General features: G+C 35.1%; 1 protein-coding gene across 4 annotated transcripts; it reads right to left on the bottom strand.

Annotated features, from left to right (window-relative positions):
- Positions 1–11,735: 11,735 nt before the first annotated feature.
- Positions 11,736–18,173, bottom strand: vgll3 (vestigial-like family member 3). Of its 4 annotated transcripts, none has more exons than XM_051118565.1 (4): positions 17,823–18,173; positions 16,802–17,126; positions 14,494–15,000; positions 11,736–12,386 (listed from the first exon to the last, which is right to left on the bottom strand). In XM_051118565.1, the coding sequence occupies exons 1-4, from the start codon at positions 17,961–17,963 to the stop codon at positions 12,346–12,348; spliced, it is 1,014 nt and encodes a 337-aa protein (XP_050974522.1). In that variant the 5' UTR covers positions 17,964–18,173; the 3' UTR covers positions 11,736–12,345. The 4 variants fall into 4 exon arrangements, with proteins under 4 accessions (XP_050974522.1, XP_050974520.1, XP_050974521.1 ...); XM_051118563.1 differs by having other exon boundaries at positions 16,802–17,129; XM_051118564.1 differs by having other exon boundaries at positions 14,494–14,997; positions 16,802–17,132.
- Positions 18,174–19,810: the final 1,637 nt, after the last annotated feature.

Raw genomic sequence — 19,810 nt, forward strand, 5'->3', positions numbered from 1 at the left:
GTGTAGCCCAGTTCCAAAACAAATTATTCTCACGACTTTTAGTGAATCGAAAACATTCAGCACAACCAATGTCCTCCGACTCCTAAATGAATGACTTTTACGAGTCAGTTCTTTTCAGTTTATCAAAAAGATGTCACCACAGCCAGCTAGCTAGTCTGATTTCTGAACCAGTGATTCAAATCCAGTGACTAATGAGTCAGCTCTTTTTAGTGAATCAAATACATACAGATTTCAATCAGGCATGAGATCAGTGTAGATACTGGCTGTTAGAGATACATATTATGTGTTGCAGATATTAAGCAGACAGTTTACTAATACAGCTAATGAAGTGGACTATTAAAATAAAGTGTTGCCAAAATAAAGCATTTATTGAAATGATCATTTGTCAATAGAATTCAATTCTCATTCTCATAGAGGTTAATTGTAAGGGTGTAGGTTCAAAGCCCAAAAGGAGTAATTCCTGACCATTGTACCCTTCAAGGAGACACTTAACCCTAGGTTGCTCTACGAGGACCATCCCAGTGATCGAGTTCTGTAAAATCACTTTGGCTAAGATCAAATCATTCCATGAATATTCAAACCACTATTATTAGATATGCATCCAAGAATGTGACTCTTTCCACTATATAATATATAATTCATGCATTCCAACACACAATCTTTTGTTGACATTTTAAATGCAGTATGGATAAACCGTCTTCATATAGTTTTAGCATATTAAATAAAGTACGGCCACTATCAGGTGTTAAATATTTGATAGCATCATTAGGTTTTATTGCACAGTGTGAAATAGGGAGGAAACTAAACTGTCATTAAGTGCGAGGTATGCACTCTCATTACGCTGTGGGTGGGCATGCGCTCTGCAGGTGGACTGAACAGAAATGTTGATGGGATATTCCTAAAGGCTGATTTTAAACACTCATCAGTGTCGACTTTAGCCAGTGTATTAGCTCTGTGTTTCACTTTGATTTACTGCCACGCCAGCTGCCGACGTTTCCGCAGACCACATGTTCACACCACTAATTTAACAGTCCTGTGCAAATATGCATTTTTCTGCAAGTGCATGCCACATGGACTGTCTATAAACACTCTTCATGCTTTTGAATAGGTGGATCCCAACCTTGGACAGGTACACTTTTGGACCCTACTGTACATATGCAGCATTGTAAGTGACCTACACTTTAAAAAATAAAGATTCTTTTTTGGAATCTTTGGTTCCATGAAAACTACGGAACCTTTAAAAATAAAAGTTCCAAAAGGGTGTTTTTGCAGTGATGCCATAGCAGAACCATTTCTGGTTCCTCAAAGAACCTTTCAGTGAACAGTTCTTAAAAGAACCATATTGAAGAACATTTTAAAAATCGAAAGAATCTTTATCGACTATAAAGAACCTTTTCTGCACTTGAAAGGTTCCATGGATGTTCAAAGTTCTTTATGAAACCATTGACGCCAATAAAGAATCTTTATTTTAAAAGTGATTGGTCAAAAAGGTTCTTTACAGTGGAAAAAGATTCTTTAGATTTTTAAAATGCTCTTCACATTAATAAAAAAATAATTCTTCTAAGAACTGTTCTCTGAAAGGTTCTTAGGGAAACCAGTCATATTGGTCTACACCAGTGAGCGGCCTGTTTTCGCTCATTTAACTACTGAATGCTCAGGTGGCACTAAAAACAAGCAAGAGCTCCAATCTGAGGACATAAGCAGTTTAATTCAAGCGCCACGCTCCATTTAATTCAACTTAGGAGGGTGTTGACATGTAATGGCTGGAGAAAATGGACCCTGCCCTTAAGATCCAAACAGAGTCAGAGAGAAGCATATTATATCCACTGGCTTGCATGAGGAAAGTAAATTATTCAAAATGTATCTGTCAAATTGAAGAAGTTATTGGCATGTAGATGTGAGAGATCAGATCATATTTGGTTAAAGTGGTCTTTATGATTGCCATATGCTCCTCAAGCTCACTGAACAAACAGAGCGGTCCCGGTCAAACCGGGATGCCTGTATTTAGGCAGTTTCACATCCTGGCAGCTGGCATTGTGTTGGTGATTGTTAGACTAATCATCAGCTCAATTACGCAGGAATGTGCCTGAGAGACGAGGAAGAAAGCTCTGTTTTGACAGCTCAGCACTCCAGGGGCGAGAAGTCAAGCCCCTCTGCAGGCTCACCCTCTTTTACTGGGACTTGGGAATTTGACACTGTGCTTTTCATGTGTTTATCTAGCATTAAGCACAAAAAAAAGATTCGCTTTTCCGGATTTGACACTTTGACCATTTAATCTGTCTGTTTCCTCAAAATATTTCAATGGAAGCTGATCTGAGAAATTTTGATGAAACTGTTAGAAATCATGTAGCTGTGACATCAGTGGTTCAACTGTAATGTTATGAAGTTATGGGAATACTTTGTGTGCAAAGAAAGCAAAAATAACTTCATTCAACAATTTCTTCTCTTCTGTGTTAGTCCTCAACGTGCATTCCCAAGAGTATCATGATGTGTGGCGTTCTGACTCGGAAAAGAAGAAATTGATTAATAAAGTTGTTATTTTTGCTTTCTTTGTGCACAAAAAGACAAAACGTATTCTCTCAACTTCATAAAATTATGGTTAAACCACTGATGTCACATGGACTATTTTAATGATGTTCTTACTACCTTTCTAAGCCTTGAACGTGTCAGTTGCACTGCTGTCTATTCAGGGTCAGAAAGCTCTCAGATTTCATTAAAAATATCTTAATTTGTGTTGTGAAGATGAACAAAGGTCTTACAGGTTTGGAACAACATGAGAGTGAGTAATTAATAGCAGAATTTTCATTTTTGGGAAAGTATCTGTGTTAACAGACTGTTTGACAGTTTGATCAATTAATTCTCAAAAAAAAAATCATCATAAAATGTGACTCGAGGGCTTTATCTGGCCTTCTTCAGACTCCTGGGGTGAATTGGCGTGACCCTCCAGTCTTTACGCACAGGGCTTTTGTTTGACACACAGTCAAGCCATTCATTTCATTTCACTGACTTTAAAGAAAGTATTTGAGCTGATTGGCGGATTCTGAACTGTAATGAAAAGGATTTATTCATAGACTTACTCCAGCACTTGGACATACAACTTAGAAGTATGAAAGAAAAAAGTTGTTTAAGAGTGTTTTGGCTTATAATTAGATTAATTTAGACTTACAGTATTGAATTAGCCAATTACTTTGTGTTCATTGCTACAAATGTAGACATGGACCCGACATAAGAACATTTCACTCTTAAAGGGGTCATCGGATGCTAAGTTCACTTTTACATGTTGTTTGAACATTAATGTGTGTTGACAGTGTATGTACAAATCTACCCTATAATGATAAAAATCCATGCAGTGTTTTTTAATTAATCTGTAAAAATAATATCCCCTTTTTGAAATCGAGCCGTTCTCAGATGCCTGTTGTTGTGGCATCACACCCACAGAGGCCGCTCCCACGATAGTTGATTGACATGAGCGTCTTACCTCAGATCAGTCCACCCTCCATGTTTCGATGCTGGAGCAGGGATGTAAGTTAGACAAGAATTGAGCGATTGAGGTGTTGTGTTGCTGGATGTAATAATGAACATAGTGGTCGTCATTTACTCCCGACATCTGAGCAGCTGAAGATGCAGCGGATTACGTTTGTTTGTGAAGGGAATGCGCCTCCCGATCTACATATATCCGTATATTGTCACGGGGGCGGAGCAAAGCGACAGACACAGTGGGTGTGACGTCAGGCCTCGGAGAGGCTTTTATTAAACAATAAAACAGAAAGTGTCCAAAAAGGGGGAAAAAGTGTCCAAAAGAAAAAGGGGGATCTGGTGTCCTCGATGTGACGGGGTTCCGTGAAGGAGGGGTAGTGTTCCGAAGGGAAGGGTCCAGGTAAGGGGCGGAGTCCGGCGGCCGCACGCGCTCCCCACTCAGGTCCGGGGTGCGAGGGGCGGCGGCTTCTCTAGCGGCATCGTCCTTCTCCACCTACGTGGCGCTTCTGGGGGATATCACGGCCCGGCATCTTGGCCCGTCAGCCGTCACGGGTGCGGTCCTCATCCGAACCCACGGGGTCCGGCAACTCGTCCTGCGGCGCTGGTTCCCTCTTCACCCCTTCCTGGACCCACGAGGACACCAGCGTGCATGCACGGGGAAGAGACCGGTCTCCTGAGGAGAGGCGCGCTCGGCATTTTAACAGCGGCGGTGATGAGGCTTCATTCACATCAGGTGTGCCCCATCACACGCCGCCAGACCTGGATGTTTCAGCGCCCCTCCTCCTCCCACACGCCCACTCCCGTCGGGAGCCTGGTGAAGGGCGGCGATTACCGACGGGGTGCAGCTGACAATAAGGGGGGGAGGCAGCCGACTCGTCACATTATGTTCGCGCGAATCATTCATGATCCAGCTTCACTTACAGCAGAAGTGAGTATAAGGGTTTTTTATGAATCTTTGCGATCACCTTTCCTAATAATGTGCTAGTTAGCAAGTTTAGTGGCTAAATGCGGCTAAAGTAAACAGGCTCGTCACTCCACAGAGAGAAGAGAGGGGCGGGGCGAGCAGAGCTCATTAACATTTAAAGCAGCCTCGACCAGAATGAGATGATTTTTGCAGAGCTGATTTTGACAAGGTAAAAAGGGTGTTGTTTTACACTACCATTGAGAATTTTTAACCAAAGTATATTATAGACTTTTCATTAAGACCCTAAAGAATCATATCAACTTGTGGAAAATGAGCATCCGATGAACCCTTTAAAATGCATATCAATGATTTGGAGAAAAAACAACAGGAAACAGTTATTTTTTGCACCTGACCTTATTGAATATGCATTTGTAGGAGTTTCCCTTTAAAATAAATAATTTAAAATAAATCAAGCAATGCAAATTACTCACATTTGTGCTCGTCAAATGACTGGTATTTGCACTATTATTCACCGGCCAAAAAAAAGCATGTCTTAAAGCAGGTGGTAATTTGCGCTGGTCTTGGCAGATTGCACTGGTCATTATGGAAATGTGCAAACAAATAGTATTTCCTACTGAATTTTTGATTTTAATAGGTGATTTGTAGATAGAAGTCAGCTCTCCTCAAGTTCAGGTGATCTTTAAGATCATCATAATTGTTTGACAACCACAAAGTGTTACAATACTATTCGTCCTCATTTTAAACAGTATTGTTTTAATTCAAATTTTTAGATTTCTGTTTAATTAGATTTTTGTTTAAGTTAGGTTAGACCCTGTCCTGTATCTGTGGACTGGTTTGTAAGTGGCTGTAACATCTCGGAGGGGTGCCGTGGAGAGCTGACAGGAATTAGCATAGAAGTGTATCCCATGCTAATGTGAGGGCTCTGTCTGATGCTCCTGCAGGCAGGGGCTCCGTCTCTCCAATGGACGGTTTCCTGAAGGAGGGGCAGAGCCTGTGGAGCAGCCCATGAACAAACTCTGCTTCCCCAAACACTGCTGAGACAGCAAGAGCCAGCTTCACCTCTCAGTACCGAGCACAGAAACCCATCTGAGAAGGTGCTGATTACTTTCCAAGTTTTAGCTGACATAGATTATGTTGTTGATCACTCATGACATATGGTTAAATGAATAAAGATCAGTCAGTAAATGGTGTTTTTAACAGTGTTTATTTTCCAATTTAATGTAAATTTTGTTAATGTATCTTTTAACCATGTCAAACCTGCACATCATTAGTATATTAAAAGTCAAAAGTAACTAATAAAACAGAGAGATAAAAATATTTTAGAAATGGCTCAACAATAAGAATGAGCAGATACAATAACAGACATGTGACATTGTGTTCTCACTATATTTAACCTTTGCTGGGCTTGTACTTATTTTTATGAAAATAAAATAAAATAAAATAAAATAGCATATTACAAACAAATATATTTCATATGACACATAAAATATTTTGCTATTTTTATATTTTATTAAATCTTTTTTTTCAGTGGTGGGACAGTGAAAATTCTGCACAGTTAAAATGTATTTTTCAGAGTTATAAACAAAACTGATTATTGGAGTACGTTTTATAAGAAAATAAATAAAAATAATAATAAAAAAAATATATATTATAATATACTATTTTTATATTTTATTAATTAATATTTAGTTTTTATATTTTTTGTTCAGAGGATAAACAAACGTCTGCACTGTAAAAACATTTTTCAAAGTTGTAAATAAAACAGATTATTGGAGTATGTTTATAAGAAAATAAATAGATAAATAAATAGCACAAAAATGGAAATATATTTCATATGACATAATATTTTACAATTTTTGCATTTTATTCATATTTTGTTTATTATTTTTTTAGTGATGGGGACAGTGCAAATATATTTTATATATATATATATATATATATATATATATATATTTTAGTTTTGTTTGTTATTAGTTTTGTTTGTTATTACATACACACACATATATAACAGGTTATTGGAGTATGCTGTATAGCACAGTAAATAAATAAATACATAACTTGCGCATTAAAAATAAAAATTAATTATATTCATTAATATTTAGTTTTTATTATTTTATTTAGAAGCTAAGCAAAAGTCTGGACTGCAAAAACTTATTTCGTAAATAAAACAAGTCGTAAAACTTAAAACTTAAGTCGTAAATAAAACAGATTATTGGAGTATGTTTTATAAATAAATAAATAGTACATTAAAAATAGAAATGTATTTCATATGTCTGAATATTTTGAGGTTTAGATTTTATTAATCCATTTTTTGTTTTTATTATTTTTTTCAGATGTTAGAAGATAAGCAAAAAGTTGTGAACAAAACTTTGAACAAAATGTACAAGCAATTTCAGTGTGAAAATCATTTCAAAGTAAAAAAAAAAATCAATGTGAGCTACAGGTTTATTAGCAGAAAAAACGGTTGTTAAATTCTGACATTTTAAAGGTACTGATATAATTTTAAAAAGTGTAAACTACTGTAACATGCAAAGATAAATAGATTTTAGACATCATAAACACATTTACTGTATGTTTAGTCATTCAGCAGACGCTTTTATCCAAAGCGACTTACAAAGAAGGACAATAGAAGCAATCAAAACCAACCAACACAGTAAACGTAGCAAAACAAGTCAAAAGAATAGAAAAAGAATATAGAACGGGTCATTTTGTTATAATAAATAAAAAGAAATTAAGAAGATAGAACAGAAAAAATAAATAAAAAGAAAACGAGTAGGTGAAGTAGAAACAAAACACCACTGGTTTATTGTATGAGTTACCCTGTTGTCTTTCCATATTTTGAATGGTGTTTGTGGTTTAGTTCTGCAGTAAACACTCCCATATGGTGCAGTGCCACACACTGACCTGTCTTTGCCAGCTTCCGGCTCATAAGAGCGGCCGTGTGTTTTGTGCTGTTTATGTCACTCTTGTGAAGAGTGGCTGAATGTAGCTGGCAGGTCTCTTCCCCCCTCATTTATCTGCTGCTTGCGGTCTGTTAGGGCCACTTGAGGAGCTCTCCTACTGCTTATGATCACAGGGCCAGAGCAAAACTTATATAATCAAGTACAGCAATTAGCAAAGCAGAGCGATGGTGTACCCGTCTCATATGAACAAGCTTATTCATCCACTAGAGCAAGATAACAGCCATCATTCAAGTCCCATCATTTTATTTTAATGGTCATGGGCAAAAACATTGAAGAGTATGGATGAATCAAGGTATAATAATGACTGTTAGACAAAGGAGTGCAGAAGAAACTCTTGTTTTGAAGGATAAAATCAACGTCATTCATTATTTTCATATTAGTTGTTCTGTTACAACATTCTAATACTTATTATATATGTGGATTAGAACAGGTGTTCACATACTCTTGTACATAAAGAACAATTTACAGTTTAGCATTTAGCTTTTAAAAAGAGTATTAATGGGGATGTCTGTTACTCTATCAGACCATTTGGGAGAATCTAATGATATATTATTATTCACTTTGCTTTGAAAAATTATCTGGTATATAAAGCAATACTGTTTTTTTCTTTTATGTGTTTTTTTTGTATTTTCAGTAATTTCTCTATATGCAGTTCAGTATATACAGTTTTTTATATACATATACATTTTATACACTTTTTAAAATGTGTTTAGCAAAACTATAAAACCATAAATAAAATAATTTTAAAAAGTATACTTATTACAGAAATAATACACTTTAAGGAATAAGTGCAAACTGGATCTGTCAGACACTTAATTGCATGTAAATAAAATGTAATATAGTTTAAATTTATATCAAATTTATGTTAAATACCGTTAAAAATTAGAGTGCTTTTTAAACATATTTAAAGTAGATTAAAATATGGAAACAATTTTCACTCAGAAATTGCTAGAATTTTTTTTACAGTTTTACAATTTTATTGAAACTTGTACGTGTGTTAGGTCTGTGTTCAACAGAACCTTAAAACCATGAAATTGAAATTGTATTTTATTGTAACAAACTCCAATAATCAGTTTTATTTACTTTAAAAGTGTCATTTCATAATTTAGAATTGTAAATATCGTTAAAGTGAACCGCAAGGTTTATGTACACTAAAATATGTAATTTCACTGAAACTTGTATGCAGTTTAAATGCGGCTTCAAACGATCTCAAATGCGGTTATAAACAATCCCAGCTGAGTAAGAAAGGTCTTACCTAGCGAAACACTCGGTATTTTCATAAAAATAATACAATTTATATACTTTTTAATCTCAAATGCTCATCTTGTCTTACTTTGCCTGGACTGTTTTTGTTTCCGGTTCATGACAGTTAGGGTATGTCGAAAAACTCCCATCTCATGTTCTCCCTCAACTTCAAAATCGTCCTATATCGCGGTTTTACATTTTTTGTTAAGGGTGTTTGATCTTCTTTGCATGTTCACTTTGCAAAGACTGGGTCGGTACTTCTGTAGCGATGTAGGATGATTTTGAAATGATTTTTGAAGATGAGCGAAAATACTATTGGAGTTTTTTTACATAAACTAACTGTCTTGAGTCATAATACACAGGGTTCAGGGAGAGCAAGACAAGACGAGCGTTTGAGATTAAAAAGTATTTGAATTGTGCTTTTTTAAAATGAAAATAACTGATCTTTTCGCTGGATAAGACTCTTCTTACTCGACTGGGATCGTTTACAACCGCATTTGGGATGGTTTGAACCCGCATTTAAACTGCATTTTGTAAGTTCAAAATCGGAGCACCATATCAGTCCATTATATGGAGAAAAACGCAGAAATGTTTTCCTCAAAAAACAGAATTTCTTTATGACTGAAGAAAGAAAGACATGAACATCTTGGATGACAAGGGGGTGAGTACATTATCTGTAAATTTTGAAATGTAATAAAATATTAATGCAATATATTTTTAAATGTATATGAAATTTATGTTAAATACAGCTGAAATTTAGAGTGTTCTTTTGACATGTTTAAGGTAGATTTTAAAAAATGGAAACAATTTTTACTCAGAAACTGCTAGTAGATTTTTACAATATTTAGAAACAACATGTAACGTACTGAATTAAGAAAGACTAATTAAACTTTTTCAGTTTAACAAAACTTTAAAACCATAAATAAAATAAGTAAAAAAGTATTTTACAGAACTAAAAGTACTATTACAGAAATAATATGCTTTCTAAATTCAATGTAATGTAAAGTCCAAATTCGATGTAATGTTTACAGACATGTAAATGAAATTTAATCATTTAAATTTAGAAACAATTTATATTAAATACAATTGAAATATAAACTGCTTTTTGACATATTTAAAGTAGATTTTAAAAAAATAGTAAATTTTAGAAACGTAAAGTAACACACTGAATTAAAAAGTGGCCACTTAAATTGTATTTTATTGTAACATACTACAATAATCTGTTTTATTTACTTCATAAATGTACATTTAAAACATCTTAACTTTAAATATACACTAGCAACCAAAAGTTTTGGAACAGTAAGTAAACAGTATGTTTTTTTAAAGAAATATCTTCTGCTTACCATGCCTGCATTTATTTGGTCTAAAGTACAGCAGAAACAGTAAAATTGTGGAATATTTTTACTATTTAAAACAACTTTTTTATTTAAATATATATTAAAATGTAATTTATTTCTGTGATTTTAAAGCTAAATTTTTAGCATCATTACTCCAGTCACATGATCCTGATTTGCTGTTCAAAAAAAACATTTACTATTATTATTATTATTATGTTGAAAACACCTGAGTAGAGTTTTTTTTTTCAGGTTTCTTTGATGAATATAAAATTCAACACATCAGCATTTATCTGAAATAGAAATATTCTATTTATATTCAAATAGAAAACAGCTATTTTAAATAGCAAAAGTATTTCAAAGTTTTTGCTGTACTTTAAATCAAATAAATGAAAAAAAAAACATTAAAATCTTATGGTTCAAAAACTTTTGACTGGTAGTGTAATATCAAATAAGTAATCAAGTACTTCACGTGTGCTTTAGTATGTCAGTCAGTACACTAAAACAAGTGTACTTCTTTTTTACAAGTCAATGTAAAACAATATTAAATATGTGTTCTGAGTTTGTCACACCACAGAAAAAAATGTGTTTTTAACGACCCAGCCAAATTTAAATAATAAAAAACCCACCAAGTAAATAAGTTATCAATATCTTTAAAAAGAAATAAACAGTATTTTATGCTTTTAGACGCTGGGGGCGTGTCCGCTGTCGGCGCTGAAACCACGCCCACTCGCGGGAAAGCTGCCGCCAGTGTTGCCAAGTAAATTGGGCTACTTTAAGACTGTTGCCACAGGTTGTTTTTCATGTCCACGGGTTGAAGCGACCCCAATAACGTGATATTTAGCCTCCAGAGAATCCCGCCAAAAAACGTGTATTTTACCCCTCGGAACGCGTTTTTTACTGGGTGACCCCCCCTCGAAACGCCTTTGGGCTAGTTTTGAGTAGCAATTGGGTGGGTTTTGTTGTGAAAGCCTACATTCAAGTGCATTTCTCTTTTTAAAAGGGTATGTTTCAACATAATAGTCTTACTAGTGTAGAGTTTGAGAAATATGGTGTAGTTTCTAAATCTGCTTCAGTATGAGCAGCTGCTGATGTTCTGAGCACAGTGGCAGGAATGTGAGGGTCAGTGCCGCCACCTGGTCAGAGATCTCACTCTCGAATCCTACATTCACACTGCCTGAGCTTCTGCACTCACAGGACAAGCAGCCCAACAGCTGTCTTTTACAACAAATCTAATGCAATATCTGGCACTCCGCTTGTATGAAAATATTTAAAGCTGCAGCTCTCCAAAATAATGTTCGATTTCACACCAGAGTGCATACTCCACGATCTTCGCATTCTTCGTGTGGATTTGGGTCGAAGTTACACGGAGAGGGCGATCACCACATTCTTTTGCTTCATCGGGATCTCTATTAGGACGTATCTGAAGTAGATGAGAGGAGTCTGTTTTAACTGCAATTGTTCAAATCGTCTCAGATCGCCAGACAGGAAGCGCATACCGACTTTTGACTTTTAAGAGCGTTCACATAAACATTTTTGCAATATAACTCCATTTATGACACGTCCCAGATTTTGCAGCTTTGCGAGAGATGAAGTTAAATGTGAATGGAATGACACTATCCCTTCTGGGACTTTGCCTTCTCCGTATTTCCTTCCCAAAATTGGTCAAGAGCAGCATAAGTGGTGTGTTTTGGTGCCACTGACCTCTCAAATGCCTTACGTCTTATTGACGAAGAAAAGCAAACAGATTTAAAACAGATTTAAAATTATAAAGCACTTCCACTGACAACATTTAAAGAGACATTAATGATTTAATAAATCCATTCAAACAAAACAGAGTGTTTGCCAATAAAACTTAGCAGTTCATGTATAGCAATGACGTATTCCTCTAAGGCAAGACGATTTGACATCCAAAATGATCTAATAACACGTATTACAAACAGAAAACACCAATCAGTAAACTCACAAGACAAATATATTAAAGATTTTCTCAGACATTCAAACATTTCCGCCTGCCGTACTACTACGATCAGTTCTTTCAACAGAACCCGTGGTACGTACACGAACGCAGGTCTAAAGCATCAACCGTGTCGAGAAAACCTCCTTTGTGTGAAGAAAGACGCCTCATTTGGCGTCCTTTACGGCAGAGCTCTTTACAGAAGCGTCCTGAACTGGATCTCTGTTCATGAGCGGGCACAAACTGAGACAGGATGGTATGCTTTACAAAAACACTCGTTTTCCCTAAAGCTGTTTTTGTGCTTGTCTCACAGATAGAGACTGATGTTCCCCTGAATAGTTCCCAAGAAAGTCTCGTGAGGAAAGAATCCACACGCAGTGCTGTGGGCCTCAGCTGCAGAAGTGGTCCAGTCTCAGGCATGTAGTCCAGTGAATCTTTTCTGTCTCAGAACCAAACACTGGCCTTTGCTTTGTCTTGCTCCAGCGCTGTGGGTAAGCAAAGGAATTGTTAAAACACGTCTGCTTTACTCAGCAATGTAACATTAGAATGGGTTGTTTATAATAGCAGAAGATGTGTGACCTTGGACCACAAAATCAGTCATAATGGTCAATTTTTGGAAATTGAGATTTATTCATCATCTGAACACTAATAAATAAGCTTTCCACTGATGTATGGTTTGTTAGGATAGGACAATATTTGGCCGAGATACAACTATTTGAAAATCTGGAATCTGAGGGTGCAAAAAAAACAAAATATTGAGAATATCGCCTATAAAGTTGTCCAAATTCGCAATGCATAGTACTAATGAGAAATTAAGCTTTGATACATTTTTGGTTGCAAATTTACAAAATATCTTCATGGAACATGATCTTTACTTAACATTCTAATGTTTTTTGGCAAAAAAAAAAAAATTGATCATTTTGACCCATACAATGTATTTTTGGCTACTGCCATAAATATACCCGTGCTACTTATGGTATTACTTAAACCGACTGGTTTTGTGGTCCAGGGTCGCATATGAATATGAGTAGGAATACAACGGTATTCAAATTCTGGCTGGATAAGTTAAAAATAAACCAATAAAATCTTATGAAAAAACATCATACCATTATAAAATCTTGAGAATAAGCATCATACCATTATAAATGTATAGAATACTACAAATAATGTTTATTAAATTCTGACGATTACATTTAAAAGTGTTATTACATTCTATTTAAAAACATTTTATAAAATATTTTTATTAATTTTATTGTTGAGTATTAGAGGATGCCAAAAGTAATCTAAATTAGAAGGAAAAGGATTTACAATGAAGTATCCAACACTGAATCCAACACAGACTAAATTAAATTAATATATAAATAAATTATATATATATAATGTGGATATCAGTGGCAGGACTTGTTTACATTATTTGAAATATATGAAAGCAACAGCACATTATAGAATAAAAATAAGTGGCATGTGTTTCAAACTAGTCAAGAAACTAGTTATTAAAGAACATTATTATTGTGCAATATGAGTTACAACTATCCATTTTTTAGTGTTTTGAGTTTTTAAACCCATAATATGAATCAATTTGTGCAATAATAAATAAAAATGTATTTGTTAGACAGAAAATAATACTTTTATGCAGTGAAAATGTATTAAATTGATCAAAACTGACAGTAAAAAGATTTATAATGTTCCAAAAGATTTATATTTTTGAGCTTTCTATGTATCACAGAAACTTGAAAAAAGTATCCACAAAAATATTAAGCAGCACAACAGTTTTTAAACATTGATATTATAAATGTTTCTTGATCAAATCAGCATATTACATGTGACACTGAAGACTGGAGTAATGATACTGAAAATTCAGCTTTGCATCACAGAAATAAATCTCATTTTAACAGAAAACTGTTATTTTAAACTATAATAATATTTCACACTATTAAAATTTTACTAAAATGTATTTAAAATACATTTATTTTATGCTAAGTATACTACGAATACATTTACATTTTATGTACTTGATAAACATACCCTGCAATTGTACTTTCGCTATACTAAACTGGTATATTTAAAGTTAACCACTTAACGTACTTTAATTGTGCGGAAGTAGTGCTGAAGTCCAACTAAAGATATGCATAAATATATTTGATTGTGTTAAAAGTGGAACTATTGCTAGTTTACTTTAGGTACACTTTAAATATTTTGCATTTAAAGATCAATATTATTTAAAGATCATACAATCAACAATCCTTACCAATAGTGACATTAAAACACATTTTAGGCTTCATATTAAGAAATATGCATTGCACACAAGAAGTACTCCAAATAAAGTTTAATTACAATTTTGATATCAGTAAGTCGTATATCAGTAAATATGTTAATAGACTTAAACTATGAATGCATTTGAACTCTATTACTTTTTTACTAGGGAGTGTATGAGATTCAGTAGCTTTTGACTGTAAACTATATAATTCACTGAATCGTCCAATAACTCCATGGTTATTTCCAACTAAAATGACTATATCATGATCATTTACACAATCCACAACACTGTAAATAGTGTTTGGATTCATAAACTATTCCCTCCTCTTGTCTCACCTGTGTCATGATAGATGTCCACTGACCCATGGAAAGAAGCGGGCCAGCTCGGGGCTGGGATGTTACTCGCTTCCAGCTCTGTTTTGATTCCGTCTGTACATGACGTCGGGCTGCAAGATGCTCTTACACCAGGTAGCAGAAGGGGGCTGAAGCGTGGGTCCAGAGCGGGGCTGTGGGCGTGATGGAGCACGTGGTGTGCGTGGGAATGCGGATGTGGGTGACGGGGGTGCATATGAGGGTACATTTCATGTACATGAGGGTATCCCGCTCCACCCTGGGCTCCAAGGCCGTAGTGCCAAGAGTCAGTAAGAGCAGAAGGAGGGGGCAGGCCGGTCTGAGCGAGGCTGTGGCTGCTCCAAATGCCAGTGTCTGCAGGGTGGAAGGCAGCGGCGTGGGGGAAGTCAGGGTGAGAGGAGGGGACACACGGGCTGGTTTGGGATGGGTAGCCGCTACCCCACAGGGATGACGGTAAAGAGCCACACTGACCCTCGGAGTGGGAGTTTCCTTCTGAAACACAAGAAACAATTTGTTACTCAGTGCCACAATATCTGGATGTCTGATTTTAATGGTTTTGTAGTATCATGTCATATCACTTAAAATTAAAGTAAGTTCACACACACACACACACAAAAAATTAAATCATTAATTACACACCCTTATGTTTTTCCAAAACTGTAAGACCTTCGTTCATCATCGGAACACAAGATATTTTTGATGAAATCCAAGAGCTTTCTGACCCTGCATAGACAGCAACTGACACGTTCAAGGCCCAGAAAGGTAGTAAAGAAATCATTAAAATAGTCCATGTGACATTAATCAATGATTTTAAGAAGCATGTCAAGTGCAGTGGTACTCTAGTGAATGCGTGTCAAAGACTGACATGGAAGAGAAGAAACTGTGGAATAAAGCCATTAATTTTGTTTTCTTTGCACACCTTTCTGGGCCTGGGAACGTTTCAGTTGCATTGCTGTCTATGCAGGGTCAGAAAGCTCTCGGATTTCATCAAAAATATCTTAATTTGTGTTCTGAAGATGAACAAAGGTCTTATGGGTTTGGAACGACATGAGGGTGAGAAATAAATCACAGAATCTTCATTTTGGGGTGAACTATTACTTTAGAGTAACGGCTTCTAATTTTTTTACACTTTTTAATGAAGATTTATATAAATTTGGTGTTGACAAAAAAAGTTCACAAATTAACTAAGTTAGCTTAGCAGCAAAGCTGTATTGACCGATCAGAAGCCAGGACTTGAACTACCATGTCTATTTTTGAGTTGTCGAAAATACTGTTTAACATAATCTTTTTTTTTTTCTTGATATTTTTTCACTTTTAGATTTATGAACATGCATGCAAAGTTTCGACAACCTGATTTGTGGTGGAATGTGCATACAAAATTTTATTCTGATTATGATGTTCGTTTTCAGGTCAATTTGACCTGCAAATTTCATGGTTAAAAGCAGAAAGAAATTTATGTATTTTGTTATGTTAGTTTCCCAAACACACTCTATAGGTAATTACATTCACGCATTTGAAAGATGCTTTTATCTGAAAAAAATTGCACTGCGTTGATGTTTTTGGTGTACAATTTTAATGGGAATCAAACCCATAATCTTAGCTTTGCTATTGTCAAGATCTTTCTTTTTCTGAGCTTCAGAAAAGCACATAAAAACAAGTGCTTTTCTACACTTCTTTTAAAAAGATTTAGTGCTGGGCAATGATTAATCACATCCAAAATAAAAGTTTTTGTTTATATATGCGTGTGTACTGTGTATATTTATTATGTATATTTAAAAACACACACATACAGAATATATTTTTAAAATATTCACATATATATATATATTCATATAACTTATATATAAATATATTTAACATATAAACAACATAATTTCTTAAATATATACATGCATGTGTGTATTTATATATACTTAATAAATATACACAGTACACACACATATATTATGTACTCAAAAACTTATTTTGGATGCGATTAATCGCAATTAATCGTTGCACAAAAAGGTTTTAAAAATGTGAAAAAGATACTGTTTATAAAAAAAAAAATGTTTTAAAAATTAATCTTACATACCGTTTTGGTAATATGTGTGAACTATTCATGTTAATAGAATGATTTTCTGTGAATTAAATTGGGGTCAATTTGACCCGCACATTTATAATGTAATAAGGGTTATTAATAAACTGTACGAAGTGATTCCTTTTTAGCTTAAATGAGCTACATTTGTTTATTAGCACTATTACTGTATTTTAGGATTACAAATAAAGTATATTCCCATGTAACACTGTCTTGTACCTTTCCACGGTCCTCCAGATTGAAGTCTGCCGGCCTTGGCGTCATTGCTGAAGGCGCTGGGCTGGCTCAACGCACGTGAGAAATGTTCATCAACCACATCCCCGATGTCTCCACGGAAATAGGTGAACACCACACACCTGGCACTCAAGTACTCGGCCTCGGCAGGCTGCGTCTCCTTGCAGCGCTCCTCTTCCCCAACGTTCTGCTCCTCCTCTCGTGAAAGCTCAGGCTCAGGACGGGGCTTGAGCGCTCTAGGTTGCTTACTCTGACCACAGTGAGAGGGAAACTCCTCAGAATCCTGCATCCTGCTGTAGGCACTGAACTTCTTCTGCTTGAAGACATAGACCGTGTTAAATATGAAGAATAAAACTGGTCAGGGGTTAAACGCTGGAGCACACACATTCACCACCTGGTCTTCGACCAAAATAGATTGTTGAGGATTGTGTCTGAATTGATGGCCCTGTGCCCACACTTGGCACATTAGTGGTACGCTGATTTACGCCCATGAAGATTTCCGTACGAGAGACTGTATAAACACATTCAGCTGCAATTCACTCCATGGAATTTGAAGAATTCTATATCAAATGTCACGCAGTTTTATTTGATAACAGTAGCATTTAGATAATAAATCACTTTGGAGACATCTCAAATCAGTATTATAATTTTAATCTTTTTAGAGTAAAAATAAAATCAGCAAATCTTTAAAAATAAGTATGGGAATAACTAAAATGTTTTTAAAAATGCTTCAAGAACTGCATCCTGACTCTGAGATGTTTTTTAACACTTGTTGAACTCCAACTCCATTCAAAAGTATATTTTTTTATTATTATTTGCAGTTTAAAATATTGTCTGTGTGTAACAAAGCTACAAATAATATGTAGAGTTAACAAATAATGACCGCGGATGTAACATGTTTTACAGCTGATGCTGTAAGAGCGCTTCTCAGCAAAATATCGGAAGCAGAAGTTTCTTTTTTTAACTCTTCATGAGTTGTCTGTGTCAGCCCGAATTTATGACCTACCTGCTGCTGCTGCTGCTGCTGCTGCTGATGATGATGGTAGTATGCCGCTTTGTAAGCCGCTGCTGCCGCTGCTGCTGATGTCGCGGGCAAGTAGTGATGAGCTCCATAACTCTGATGATACATAACATCCAAACAACTCATGGCAGAGGCTTAGACGATCTCAAGAGGCTCTTCAGAAACACGGCAGCTTCCTCAACCGCAGATAAATGCTGTCATCATTCCCCCCAATATAAACCTGAGCGTTGACAAAAGCGCCGCAGTTTGTGAAAGAAAATATTAGCATAAAAACAAAAGTGTCCCCATCGAGGCTTCACCACCTACAGACAGACAGCGGATCAAAACACAGCGACAGACGCGAACTGCGAGTGAAAGTTACAGCGGCTTCTCTGATTGGTGGGAAGTTTGGAGCGCTGCGATCTGATTGGTGGAATCAGGGCTGCGCTGAATAAACCGAAACAAATGTTCATAACGCACTACTTTACTAGTAAGCGGATAATAGAAGAAAACTGCTTGGTAATGAGTCTTCCTCAAAACTAACATTTGAACTATACTTAACAGCTGCATAGCTGAGGTTGTCAAGAGCATTATGCCTTTATTTGCATTCTTGCTATGCATTTCTAATTTTCACTTATGTGTCTGTGGCGTATGGCCTAATATACATTTTGACGCTGGTAATGTGTTAAGCGCTTGAGGGGAATTTGTAATAACTGAGGTTTTGTTTTGATGTCCTGTCTTCATAATTAGCAGTGTTTTAGGTAGGTTTGCATTAGGCATGTGCTGCCACCTGCTGTAGACCAACTGAGTGTCCAAACCTGATGTTGCTGTTGTGATGAAAGGTGATTTAACAGCAGACATTTAAACATTCTTTCAGACAAAGAAATGCATCTTTTAGCTTTAATGCATTGGTTTTGTTTAGAATATTGTAATTTTAAAGCAAAATTAATACTGTTTTTTATAACAATTAATGTTAAATATTAAATTGTGATAGCTACAGCTAAAACAGGTTGACAGATTTTATATTTCTAGAAATATCCACTTATCAATAATTATTTGTTTACAGTGCAAAATAATGACAACAGGGTTGACTAAACAGATAAAGTGATGAAAAAGATGTTATGAATAAATGATGAGAATAAATTGTAATTTAGTAACAAAGTTTGGAACCAGATTAACACAAAACATGGGGACACAAACTGAGGTCTTTAAAATAAACCTGAATATTATTCAGGTTATTATATTATATATATATATATATATATATATATATATATATATATATATATATGTGTGTGTGTATATATATATATACACACACACACACACACACACACACACACATATTGGCCTACATTGCCATTCTCTTATGCGTATCAAAGTTACATTTATTACAGAAAAAATGTGGTATTATGAAATATTATTGCAATTTAAAATTTCTGTTTTAATATACCTTATTTCTGCCATGCAAAGCTGAATTTTCAGCATCATTACTACAGTCTTCAGTGTCACATGATCCTTCAGAAATCATTCCAATATGCTGATTTATTATCAGTGTTGGAAACAGTTTTACTGTTTTTTTTTTTTTTTTTTTTTTTTTTGGGATTCTTTGATAAACAAGAAGTTAAAAGAACAGCATTTATTCAAAATATTTTTTTTTAACAATATAAGCCTTTACTGTCACTTTTTATCAATTTAAAGAAAGAAGAACAAAGAGAAAGAAATAAGAAAGAAGAAAGGAAGAAATTTACTGACCCCAAACTACGAACAGTAGTGTATATTGCAACAAAAGATTTCTATTTTAAATAAATGCTACTCTTTTTTTAATGTTTTATTTATCAAAGAATCCTGGAAAAAGTATTACAGGTTCCAATAAATAAATAAAAAATTAAGCAGCACAACTCTTTCCAACACTGATAAAAAAATAAACATATCAGAATAATTTCTGAAGGATCATGTGCTACTGAAGACTGGATTAGTGACTGAAGAAAATT

The sequence above is a fragment of the Labeo rohita genome, chromosome 9 (genome assembly GCF_022985175.1).
Source record: "Labeo rohita strain BAU-BD-2019 chromosome 9, IGBB_LRoh.1.0, whole genome shotgun sequence".
Taxonomy (NCBI): Eukaryota; Metazoa; Chordata; class Actinopteri; order Cypriniformes; family Cyprinidae; genus Labeo; species Labeo rohita.

Coding starts and splice junctions, on each gene's coding strand:
- vgll3 (XM_051118562.1), bottom strand. CDS start 17,963: ATGAGTTGTTTGGATGTTATGTATCATCAGAGTTATGGAGCTCATCAC. Junction 15,001..16,801: donor ATCTGGAGGACCGTGGAAAG/GTACAAGACAGT, acceptor CTTGTGTTTCAG/AAGGAAACTCCCACTCCGAG. Junction 12,387..14,493: donor GGACATCTATCATGACACAG/GTGAGACAAGAG, acceptor GCTTACCCACAG/CGCTGGAGCAAGACAAAGCA.